General features: G+C 41.5%; 1 protein-coding gene across 6 annotated transcripts in view; it reads left to right on the forward strand.

Annotated features, from left to right (window-relative positions):
- The window catches only part of SCAPER (S-phase cyclin A associated protein in the ER), a 489,933-nt gene that overhangs the window by 453,666 nt on the left and 23,615 nt on the right, over positions 1–12,652 (forward strand). For 5 of the 6 annotated variants that reach the window (XM_068556227.1, XM_068556251.1, XM_068556235.1 and 2 more), the window contains one exon: positions 4,813–4,962. In XM_068556227.1, coding sequence (XP_068412328.1) covers positions 4,813–4,962 — 150 coding nt within the window. Of the gene's footprint in view, positions 1–4,812; positions 4,963–8,871; positions 9,736–12,652 lie in introns of those variants that run through there. The other variant, XM_068556256.1, reaches the window with a different exon arrangement.

Consider the following 12,652-nt stretch of genomic DNA (forward strand, 5'->3'; position numbering starts at 1 on the left):
TGAACCTTTGGAACAGAGCAAGCCCCAAGGAGTAGACTTTCCCTTTTAGTTTATTAACTGTCAAGTGATTTCATTAAAAAAGGAACAAACTTGGCAGATAATGAACCCATAATTTAGGTGAATTGCTTTGCTCAAAGGGAAAAAGGTTATAGAGATACAAATGTATGAAAATTGTGGTCTTTGGCCATCGCAAGATCGAAGAAACACCTCTGTTTTGTAGCTGGTGACAAATGTGCAGTTCTTGTCTTCCTGTCATTCTCTTCACAACTGGAAATTAGTAAGTCGTATCATTGGATTCAATATCTTTCAACTCTGTAGAGTTAGTTTATCCATCATAAGAACAGAAATTTCTTCCTTAGGGTTAATGCTTTTCAGTTTTCAGAGCACTTGAACTAGCCTTAGGCGGTAGCTACACAGTCTGTAAAGTTCTGAGAGTTTACAGCCACACCTAGAACAAGAGGTTAAATGCTCCAGAGAATGCCAATGGTTCTTGCCTCTGGGTTGAACGTAACATTTGTGTTTTATGAAGACCCAACCCCATTGTGTTCTGTCTGGAAACAGCTTAGAAATCAAGATATGCTAATTTTATGCCCTCAGAATATGGAGACCAGCAGGCTACCCATCAGCTAGGTCCAACTAGAGTGATTTCTTCTGTTACCAGGGATTATGAAAAGCAAATACCTAAAAATGTTCCCGAGCTCCTGGTTTATGGGTCTTCTGACCAGGATTTATACTGCTTCAGGGGTCGCCACATCATACACAAGCATTTACATTAAGTCAGCCATTCATTCCATCAGTCACTCTGAGTGTCAGGGAGCCCCAGGTCCCTGCCCTACCCCCAGCCCTCCATGAACTCACAGCCTGTGCAGCCTTACTCAAAAGAACCACTGAACTCCAACCAGCCCTGCTCCCTCATGACCTTTAGGCACAATGGCCAATAATGTTAGAAAATTCAAAAATCTATTTCTGGAGCCCTTCATGCCCAACTAAGATGAAACCACGATTTCTCCTCTGCAGCTCCTTGCCGTATCGAGCCCAGAATATATTCCCTACCTGAGCCTCTTTTGCCACAACCCCAGGAGAAACACCAAGGTGACTCGAGAGTTCGAGCCATTCTTAGAGTGAGAGGCCCACCTCCCCAGGGGAATGTCCTTTTGCGGCTGGTTCCTAACACTTCTTTTGCTTCTTTCTTCTCTGTCCTTCCTGTTACTCTGTATTTCTCTTAATTCTTTCCTGCTTTTTCTTCTTTTCCTGTTCTCTGTTCTGACTCTCCTGTCTTATTTTAGTCAATTTTGCCATCACTGCTTCTCATCCTCTCCCCAGACATTGTTCCCAGGTATCTTTTTCCCCTTAACCAGTGCATGGGCCAGGAAAGCCTTCAGGGACCTTCCTCCTGGCTGCCATCCTTTTGGTGCCCAAAGTCGAGCACATGTTTTTCTCTTATGCTTCATCAGTGTGTGCAGGGACCCAGATACCTAGAATTTCTAGCATCAGGTCCTTTAATACACCTACCAATGATTACCTTACTGTTCCAGTTACTTTTATACATTTGAAAAACAAACAAACTTAGTGGGGTAAACAACAACCGTTATGATCACATATTCTGTGGATCTAGAATTCAGGCAGGGCTTTTCACAGTGGAGGTAGCTTGTCACTACTCCACGATGTAGGGCTTCAGCTGAGGGGCTCGAATGACTGGGGTTGCGGAGTATGGAGAAGAGGGACAAATTGACTCAAATATCTGGGAGCTCAAATTATCTGGAGGCTCCTTCACTTTCATGTTTTATGCCTGGGATTGATTACTCAAAGACTAGGTTCATCAAGGACTATTGGCCAGAGACTCTACATATGGCTTCTCTATGTGACTTGGGCTTCTCAAAACATCGTGGTGTCTGGGTTCTCAGTAGGAGTTTCCTGAGAGGAAGCTTCTGGAAAACAACTGCTCCAAGAGAACCAACGGAAGCTGCATGGCTTTTTTATGACCTGGCCTCAGAAGTCGTATCGTTACATGTCAGCCATCCTCTATTGGTTAAATCAGTCATAAGCCTTCCAGATTCAAGAGGAGAAGACATAGGCCCCATCTCTCAATGGGAGGACTGTCAAAGATTTATAGTCATTTTTTTTAACTAACCACTGCACTCTGTTGAGCAAGCTAAAGCAAAGCATCTGACCACATAGACATCATTGATGTAGATAGACATCTGATCAAGCATGCAATGCTCAAGTAAATAGCATACAAATACACAATATTTGCATTGTAAAGCAATGGGTGAGTTTAGGAGAAAAGTATTATTTTTATGATAGATACGGTCAGAGAAACTCATATTCTAGTTCATTAAAACTACTTGTCAAAAGTGAGATTTCAGGAACTATGTTTATAAAGCACAGGAAAAGAGATTTTAGGTACAGTACGGGTCTGAGCTCAGAAAAAATCTGGGAAACAATTTATGAATTGCCTGAGAGGATTGAAGGAACTGAAGAAGAAAATTGAAATGAGATAAATGGTCTGACCCTCTGAAGAGTTAGACAAGACAGTGTAAGACATGTTGACGGTTTGAGTCCCAGTGCATCACAAGAATGCATCTCGGGACTTCCCTGGTGGCGCAGTGGTTGAGAATCTGCCTGCCAATGCAGGGGACACGGGTTCGAGCCCTGGTCTGGGAAGATCCCACATGCCGCGGAGCGACTAGGCCCGTGAGCCACAATTGCTGAGCCTGCACGTCTGGAGCCTGTGCTCCGCAACAGGAGAGGCCGCGATAGTGAGAGGCCCGTGCACCGCGATGAAGAGTGGCCCCCACTTGCCGCAACTAGAGAAAGCCATCGCGCAGAAACGAAGACCCAACACAGCCATAAGTAAATAAATAAATAAATAAATTTTTTTAAAAAAGAATGCATCTCTGTAGAGCTGTTATGGAGAAGCTTCCTCATCAAGACCTCTGGGTCTAGAGTCAGACTGACCTGACTTTGAGCCATCATACTACCAAGTTGTATGACCTTAGACAAGTCATTTGAATCCTTAAGACTGAGTTTCTCATTTGTAAAATAGAGATTAAAAACACTTACCTCACAAGTCTGAGGTTTAAATGAGATTACATAAAGGCACTGTGCTAGCTAGCACATAGTAGGCCCTCAGGAGATGTGGACTGACTCATATTCTGAAGGTGAAGAATTTACCCAAACCATCTTGCAGATGTTGAATCAAAAGGTTAGGTTTCGAATGCAGCATTCCCAGTGCTTCTGCACCCTTCTTTGAAGCCGTAAACCTACGTGATTGTTTTGTGTGAGAACTCATCACATAGTAGTAACAAAAGGTTATCCATTAGAATATTTTCTTAACTGGTTCCATTTCATTATATACTAATAAGGCTGTCAAAATATTTTTCTCCCTTCAGCAAAGAGTCTGATTTCACTCTGAATTCGTATTGGCACAGATGGCCTTGAGATCCCGGATATCGTATAGTGCATATACTTTGACAGTTTTTACAATTGAAGGTGGTCTCAAGAAACAAATCAATGTACTGACTTGGCAATTAATTCTGGCTAAAAAGGAAATATAGTTTCCTTGAAAAATTGGTTTAATTTCTATATTCAAACTTACATGCCCCTTGACCTGCTCTTATCAGTGAAGGTTAAACAGAGGGCACTGGGTCACAGCAAGCTGGACACAACTAATTAAATAAGGGCTGAGCTGAGAAGGTGTCACTACTTGATTTAAAGGAGCAGGGCCCTCCTGAAGTCTCTTTGGGGCTTGAAAAACATTTTGTCTCAGTGCAATGAAACGGAGACAGAAGGCACTCTTAAAATTTAGTAGTAATTTTGTTTCAACAATATTTATTAAAAAGACTGTGTTTCCCCGGCTGTTAGGCAGAGTGAATTCATTGAAACTTCCAAGCTGCAACGTATCTGACCTGGTTCAAGCCAGCCAAGACCTCAAATCAAGAGATGAGTTTAAAACACTGCCTTTTCCCACAGGCTGGCAGTGGTGCTTCATTCCAGTGTGGGCTGCGAGTGCATTCTGTGGGCCTCGCCTCTCCCCTTTGCCCTCCTGTCGCTCTGTCTGTTTGACATGTTTATTAAATAGACGCTTCAGGCTGCACAGACAGACTCGGGCTCTCCTCCCGCGTCGCCCACCACCAACAGCCCTTTGACTGTCTCAAGAAAGGATCCCAGAAGCCTCATAGCTGAGGGGGCTTCATGGTTTGTTTTTTGTGGTTTTTTTGGGGGGCGGGGGGAGGTTGTTGGGTTTTTTACATTACTTTGGGAGCTCTAGAGCTATTTGAATAATAACTAATTGTTATTTATATTTCTTTTCTATTTGAACATAAGTAAATAATTAGAATTGTATTTTTATCCCTGCATACAAGAAAATATTTTCTCCTTCAGAAAAAAAAAAAAAGTATTGAAAGTTAGCTAAATGGTAGATTTACAGGTGAATTTTAGTATTATTATATTTTTCCAAATTTTCTACAGTGAGACTGTGCAATGAGAAAAAAAACACCTCGTTAAAAATGGGATAAATACCCGTGCTTTAGGTGAATAGTGTCTTGATCCACATAGTACAGGCATTTGGTCCGCTATGCTTTATTTTCTGTCGTTTTTTTTTTTTTTTTTCCAGTTTAAACATTGCATTTATTATGGTCATTTATTGGAGCAGGAATCCCTGAACTGAACTGTTAAGCACAGTGCTCTAGAAATTTCATATCCTTTTCTGGCATCATGGCAGAAGGTGCACAGGGCCCAGGTATGTTCTGTGATTTGCAGCCCTGGCTGTCCCTGGGCTGGGGAGTTCTAACTGCTCCTTGTCTTTGTTAGTCTATTGTAGGGGCAGAGGGCTTGTCCCTTGCATTCCGGCACATCGCCAGCTCCCTACTGGGCCACTGCAGCCACGTCTCCTGTGAAAGCCTCCTTCATGAGGTCATCGTCTGTGTGGGCTACTTCACTGTCAACCACCCAGATAACCAGGTAAGAGGCACAGGAAAAGTTCCTCAGACTGCTTCCCCAGCACTGAGAGTGTGAGGTATTGGAGTGAGAAAAGGCAGGCTAGCCTGCTGGAACCCATCTGTCCTGTGTGGGGCCCTTTAACCAGGCTCCAGGGATATGCCTCTGACTTCTCTCCAAAGAGATTTGATCAGCGCTAGACGAGCACTAGGACTTCCTCTTAAAGCTATAAAAATAAGATATTTTTAATAAAATATTCTTCTTAAGCCACACAGAAGCATCTACTCCCTTACCACGTAGATCCTGATGCTTTATTCATATTTTTTTGTTGTTGTTTTAATGAAATAGATTACATCTTTCAACTTGGGTCACTTTGCAAATATTATAGCATTAGTCTGGTGCTTTATGAAACTGCTCTTGGTCTTTGGCTTCTGCCTAGGTGCTTAAGAGGGTGCCAGATGGTGCTGGAGGGGAGCCTGAGAAGGCAGGGCTTGGGCCTTACCCCCTTGAATCACCCAGAGTAGTTTTGCTTTTAACTATTTTGATTATTTGGTTTCTGAGCAAGATTTCATTTGTAAATAGGGTTCTGTTGCTTTAAAAAGTTGGGAAATCTGTGTTACAGATTTTATTTTAAAAATAACAATAATAAAGCACTTTATCTTTTTTTAACTTTTTATTTTATATTATAGTTGATTAACAATGTTGTGATAGTTTCAGGTGTACAGCAAAGTGTTATACATATACATGTATCTATTCTTTTTCAAATTCTTTTCCCATTTAGGTTGTTATCTTTATTTTTAAAAACAGAGTTATGGCATAACTAACATATCAAATTGTAATTCCTGACTACCTCATTTATCTAAAGCCTCATATTCAGCAACCTTAATTATGTGGATTATAGCTGAGAAAAAGGCCTATGAACAACCCTTAACCCTCACTCTAAGCTTACTAATTTTTATTTTAGGCAACTCTCTAATAAGTGTGCTTACTAGGTTTATTAGCCTGCAGTAAACTAGACCAGGGCGGAAGAAGGGCAGGAGATAGCTGTAGTGCCAGAGCCAAATACAAGGTGAGAAACTACACACTAAGAGCTGAAACTGCCTATCTGATAAGAAGAAAGAGGATAGGAAAACACAAGACAAGCACAAGACCTCAGAAATTGTAGCCATCTGGGACTTCCCTGGCTGTCCAGCAGTTAAGACTCTGCGCTTCCGCTGCAGGGGACGTTGGTTTGATCGCTGGTCAGGGAACTAAGATCCTTCATGCCGCGTGGCACGGCCAAAAAAGAAAAGAAAAAAAAAATTGTAGCTATCTGGTTTCAAAGGGACACTAAGCCCTGTATTTTATTTCCCTGGATGATTTTTGATGCCCCAGTGTGGACCCTCAGTGAGCATGGAGGCAAAATGTATGTTCTGTGCATTCCCTTTAAGAAGGCTGAGGAATATGAAGTCCATTCTAGAAAGATGTCCATGATTAAAATGTAGAAAATGTGGACCCTTGCCAGAAGAAGCGTCATACGTAGAAAAATTCCCCTTTCGCAGACCTCGTTGCCAGAAAGGTAGATCTTTCTCACCTCCCGCCACAGGAGCACTCACGCAGTGCTCTCTCAGGTACTGATGCTTTGCCCTTTCTGCGGACTAAGCCCAGCAGGTTCACGAGTCTCTTACAAGCTACTCAAGGAAGGAAAGTTGAGCGAAATCTCCTGTGTGGTTTTCTTTTCTTCATGTGTATCCATTTGACCTACTAAATTGCACTTCATTTCCCTCTAAAAGTTTGTTTTTATTTTTCTGATTACAAAAGTGTTTCTTACTCATCATGAAAAAGATAGGCAAGTGTAAAGAAGGAGGAGGAATCACTGATCTCACTGTTGAGATTCCTGATCTCACTGTTGAGATAGTCACTGTTACCATTTTGGCAGGTTCCTTACAGTCTCTTTTCTGTGAATATTTTTGCCAGTTAATATTATTGAGATATAATTAACATGTAACACTGTATTATTTTTAAGTGTGTACAGTGGAAGATTTGATATATTTATATGTTGCAAAATGATTAGCACAGTAAATTTAGTTAGCCATCACCTCACGTAGTTAAAATTTTTTTCCTTGTGATGAGAACTTTTAAGATCTACTCTCAGCAGCTTTCAAATATACAATACAGTATTGTTAACCTAAGTCACCATGCTGTACATTACATCACCAGAACTTATTTACCTTATAACTGGAAGTTTGTACCTTTTGACCACCTTCACTCACTTCACCCACTCCCTAGCCCTCTATGAATATTTTTATATAGCTGAGGTCATATGGTATATACACTCCTATCCTGCTTTATACACTTAACATTATATCATAATCCTTCCTTGTGAATACAGTTTTTAATGGCTGAGTGGCTTTATCTTGTGTAGACAGCCCATGGTTTACCTCACAATTTCCTGTTAAGTCATTTACCATTTATCATGACACTATCTACTGCACTTATAAAGAGGTAAGTAATTTGTGTGTGTGATAATATTTTGCTGTACAGTTCTACAGCAAAAAGTTCAGTTTCTTCAGCACACCCATGTTTAGGGATGGTTGAAACTCTTTGCTTAAACCAACTCTGTTGTGATGAATTTACTGAACTCAGAACTGTGTAGGATTTCAGAGAGATTTTCTGCTGATGCCAGATCACAGACTAATCCTCTCCTATAGATAAAACACACACTCTGAGTATCTCTGGGCTCACCAGAGTCAATGAGAAATGGGGTCGGAGGAACTGGTATTTGGAAATGGCATGTTACAACTGACGTGGACCTGATGGCAAAGTAATGACTGGGCATGTTGGGACAGGAAGAAAGCAGATTAAATGGGCAGAGAGAGCAGTAAGCAATACAAGGAGGAGACAGAGACCCTATGGCTTCTCAGTTGGGGAAGAAGCTGTGGGGTTTAGAGGTAATTGTTGAGAGGAAGAAATTAGACAAGTAAAAAAAGCCAGACCTCCTTTCTCGACACCTTGCCTCCCAGAGGGACTGAATCCTAACTGGACATCCACTTCTGATTTGGTGGAAGGTAGAAGGTCAGAGAAGTCAGTTCAGTCCTCAGGCAATTGCTGAAATGCAACAATCTGTGAAAAGAAAGAATATGACAAAAAGTAGAGAAGAAATCAGAAATTGATAGAAATGAGAGTAATTGTCAAACACTGAGACATTGCACCTTATGGAGATGCTTTTCTAAAGCATAACCTCTGGTATTTGTACAATTCTTTATACTGCTTGCCCCATCTGTGGTCTCTTGGACCTCATTAGCACTTCATTGAGGCGGTAGGCAGAGGAATTACTCCCACCTCACAGACAGGTGAAGAATCGGGACTCAGAGAGGTGAAATAAGCCCCCTGAAATGACACAAAGAATTGCTAAAATACCAGGACTAGAACGCAGGTCTTGCAAAGCCCAGCTCAGTGTTCTTTTCATTTCACATTGCTTAAGAAAATTAGATGTATCACCGGCCCGTTCTACCAGTGATCTCTGAAGTATTTCTTGGGCAGGGGTGGAGGGTTTAGAAGATGATGCCCATTTACCTAGACAGTACACTGAGAAGCTGCCATTCTGCAACTCTGAATGCTTCTGGGACATATCTGTGTGCCTTATGCGGGGAAGACGCGTAAAGATCCTGGGAAAGTGTAAATGAGTGTGTTTTATGAGCACAAAATGGACCCTAATCTAGCAAATAGAAGGCCTGAGTTCTAACCTCAGCTCTCCCACTAGCTGTGGGATCTTAGATAAATCATTTTCCCTCTTGAGGCTTGAGCATTTTTGACCATACAAAGAGGTATTGGGTTGGCCAAAAAGTTCCTTCGGTTTTAAGGTAAAACTAAGACACATTTTTCATTTTCACCAGGAGCTTTATTGAACAATGTATTCACTGTTTTGTTCCACTACCTTCTGCCATTTTTCAGGCAACTTCATAATTCCATCTTCCCAAAACTTTTTATCTTTTTGAGCAAAGAACTGTTCCAGGTGCCTTTTACAGTCTTCCAGGAAATTGAAATTTTTTCCATTAAGAGAATTTTGTAGAGACCGAAATAAATGGAAATCCGAAGGTGCAATGTCTGGTGAATAAGGTGGATGAATCAGAACTTCACAGCCAAGCTGTAACAGTTTTTGCCTGGTCATCAAAGAAACATGCAGTCTTGCATTATCCTGGTAGAATCTTATGCGTTTTCTGTAGACTAATTCCGGATACTTTTCGTCGAGTGCTGCTTTCAGTTGGTCTAATTGGGAACAGTACTTGTTGGAATTAATCGTTTAGTGTTCTAGAAGGAGCTCATAATAGAGGACTCCCTTCCAATTTCACCATATACACAACATCACCTTCTTTGGATGAAGACCAGCCTTTGGTGTGGTTGGTGGTGGTTCATTTCGCTTGCCCCACGATCTCTTCTGTTCCGTATTATTGTACAGTATCCACTTTTCATCCCCCATCACAATTTGTTTTAAAAACAGAACGTTTTCGTCGTGTTTAAGTAGAGAATCGCATGTGGAAATATGGTCAAGAAGGTTTTTTTCCCATAACTTATGTGGAACCCAAACATCAAAGCGATGAACATAACCAAGCTGGTGCAAATGATTTTCAGCGCTTGATTTGGATATTCTGAGTATGTCACCTATCTCCGCGTGGTATAATGTTGATTGTTCTCAGCGAATGTCTCCATTTGATCGCTGTCAAGTTCAACTGGTCTACCCGACCGTGGAGCATCGTCCAGCGAGAAATCTCCAGCATGAAACTTCACAGACCACTTTTGACACGTTCGATCAGTCACAGCACATTCTCCATACACTGCACAAATCTTTTTTGTGTGTTTCAGTTGCGTTTTTACCTTTCTTGAAATAATAAAACATAATATGCCGAAAATGTTGCTTTTTTCCTTCCATCTTCAATATTAAAATGACTATACAAAAATCCACCAATTTTGATAATTTTTTTTTAAAATGCACTCTGATATGACAGCTGTCACAATACAATCTAACAAAATTGTTTCGAATGAAGTTAAAGACAACTAAGCGCTACTAGAGCCATCTCATGGAAAAAAACAAACAAACCTTTTGGCCAACCCAATAGCTTGGCTCTGGAAATGGATAGTGGTGATGGTTGCACAATATTGTGAATGTACTTAATGCCATTGAGAATGGTAGGCTTAAAAATGGTTAAAATGGTAAATTATATGTTATCCATATTTTACCACCAAAAAAAAGTTGTGTTTTTTTGTTGTTGTTTGTTTTTTTATAAATTTATTTATTTATTTATTTTTGGCTGTGTTGGGTCTTCGTTGCAGTGTGCGGGCTTCTCATTGTGGTGGCTTCTCTTGTTGTGGAGCATGGGCTCTAGGTGCATGGGCTTCAGTAGTTGCAGCACACGGGCTCAGTAGTTGTGGCTCACGGGCTTAGTTGCTCCACAGCATGTGGGATCTTCCCGGACCAGGGCTCGAACCCGTGGCCCCTGCATTGGCAGGCAGATTCCCAACCACTGTGCCACCAGGGAAGCCCTTTTTTTTTTTTTAAATGATGATCTAGGATGATCTAGAATTGTCCTAGATCATCTCTCCTTTGAGCTCTGTGAGTCTGTGATATTTTAAAGGCTGAGATTAGAACCACAGACCAGCATTCTGATCTTATGGAGACATATTGTGGTTTTTTAGATCCTCCTTGCCCTACTCCAGATTCTTTCAGTACCAGATGGCTTCATGAGCTGCTTGCCCACTCCATGGCAGCTCATCCTTAAAAGCTGAATATACCTTGGTTCTCCTATCTTAATACAGGGGGTCCATTGGCAGACACTCACAAGCAGAGACTTACAGGTGAGATGTCATTGTCCTTGCTGTGTGATGCCGTCTCTAGCCACAGTCGTTTCACCTGCACCAAACAGCCATGCTCACCATCCGTGGCTGGGCTCCACGCCCATCAGGCTGCATGGCAAGGGAAGGGTAGGGGAAATAGCCTCAAGCTTACTGAATGATAACTGCTCATATCCCAGTAGAACTGGGGAGTTTTCTGTAACTAAAAAGTTGATTGTTTATTTTCATTCTAAATCCCCTTTCTGCTCCCTCCAAAACCCAGTAATTTGCCAAGTGAGCATTTGCTGAGGGATATGGAAGTGCAGTTTTAAGCTCTCATTCCAGTTTCAATCACAGTTTCATGGAGCCTTCATCCTGGAAGGGCCCTGAGATACCTAGTCCGGCTCCCTCATACTGTAGATGGAGACACTGAGGCTCAGAGAAGGAAAAGGAATTGCCAAGCAAGAACTGGCAGAGCCCAACCTCCTGATTGGCAGTCCAGTTAGTGCCCTTTCCACCTCACTTCTGTTCTTGTGAAAGTGAATTTATTTAACCTCATGCCACTTTCTTTAAATCAGAGAAATTTCAGAGGAGAAATTATGATGCTCAATTCATTTCATCTTTCCGTATCATTAGGCAGAAGTCATGTTAATTTGCAGCGCCTGTTTGTCCACAGAGGATTCTTTATTTCCACCTTGTGTCTTTATAAGACAGGAGATCCTGAACTCCTGCTGCAGCCTAAGGCTGTTTTATTAGGAAACTGCTTTGCATAAAGGATTGGCACTTTTTATTTGCCACCATTTAGTCAATTAACTGGAAGGACTGAGCCCCATGATACTAAAGATGACTTTAGAAGAGAAACCTGGATAATAAAAGTAATGCCCCATCCTTGATAGAACCAATCATCTGTTTCCTATAGGGCTGCAGTTTCTAATTAAAATGTTTTTTTTTAATCAAAAGCTTCCTTGTCTTTTGCGGTACTTTCATGACTCTACGTTCCTTCCCATTTAATTATTATAATGAACATAATTAGTATGGGCTGTCAGACCTTCACTTTATTTACATTTTACATTGAATAATTAAATGTGGTCTGATAATTAAATTAACTTGAATGACAGATGATTTGACTGCCTGCATATTACTGTATTGGGAATAAGCACCTTTGCATATTCATTGTAGTTAGTGACTGACTTTTTCATTTGGAAAGACCCCATAGATTCCAGCTATCAGAGCCGAGTCTCCTGTGATAGTTGAAAGGAGGAAGGATCCCGTTGGCCCACCCTCCCCCCATCAGCTTCTCTGTAGAGAGTCATGCAGATCATGTAATCATCTTCTCGGCACTGCACCAAAGGTTCCTGAATGTGTCTGGGGAGATCAGAACCTGCGAGTAAGCTGGACAGTGAAGCTCTTGAAACTAGATTCTGCCTGAGCTGTGTGACATGCGCTTTCCAAGTCTTTTGTAGTTTGATGGCTTAATAAGACAATCCAAATGTTAATTGACTAAACGGTCCTAAAATGTATCCGTTATACTCACCTCAGATGTTTCCCTGCAAACAAAAAACAGGGCAGTTTCCCAGTTGTATACCATCTACAAGTGAGGGACACAGAGTTGTGTTTTAAGAGTGGCGGTTTTCCAGAGCTCCGTTGTAGCCTTTAGAACTTTCAGAGGTGGCCTAATTCCTGCTCACACATTCTTACTTTACTCTTTGTTTTTCTCAAAGGCAGATGGTCCTAGGTCACACCCCTTTGGTAAACTCCCCCAGCCCCATCCAAGTCCAAGAATGGAGTCTGCTATGGTGGGCTCAAAGTGGAAACTCCAGCATTCAAGGCCTTTCTGTTCTTCCAGTGTTGGCAGCTTATTCTCTAGCTGTCACACAAACGTCAGCTTTCTGTATTTTCTTTCTTT

This window comes from Eschrichtius robustus, chromosome 1 (genome assembly GCF_028021215.1).
Source record: "Eschrichtius robustus isolate mEscRob2 chromosome 1, mEscRob2.pri, whole genome shotgun sequence".
Classification (NCBI taxonomy): Eukaryota; Metazoa; Chordata; class Mammalia; order Artiodactyla; family Eschrichtiidae; genus Eschrichtius; species Eschrichtius robustus.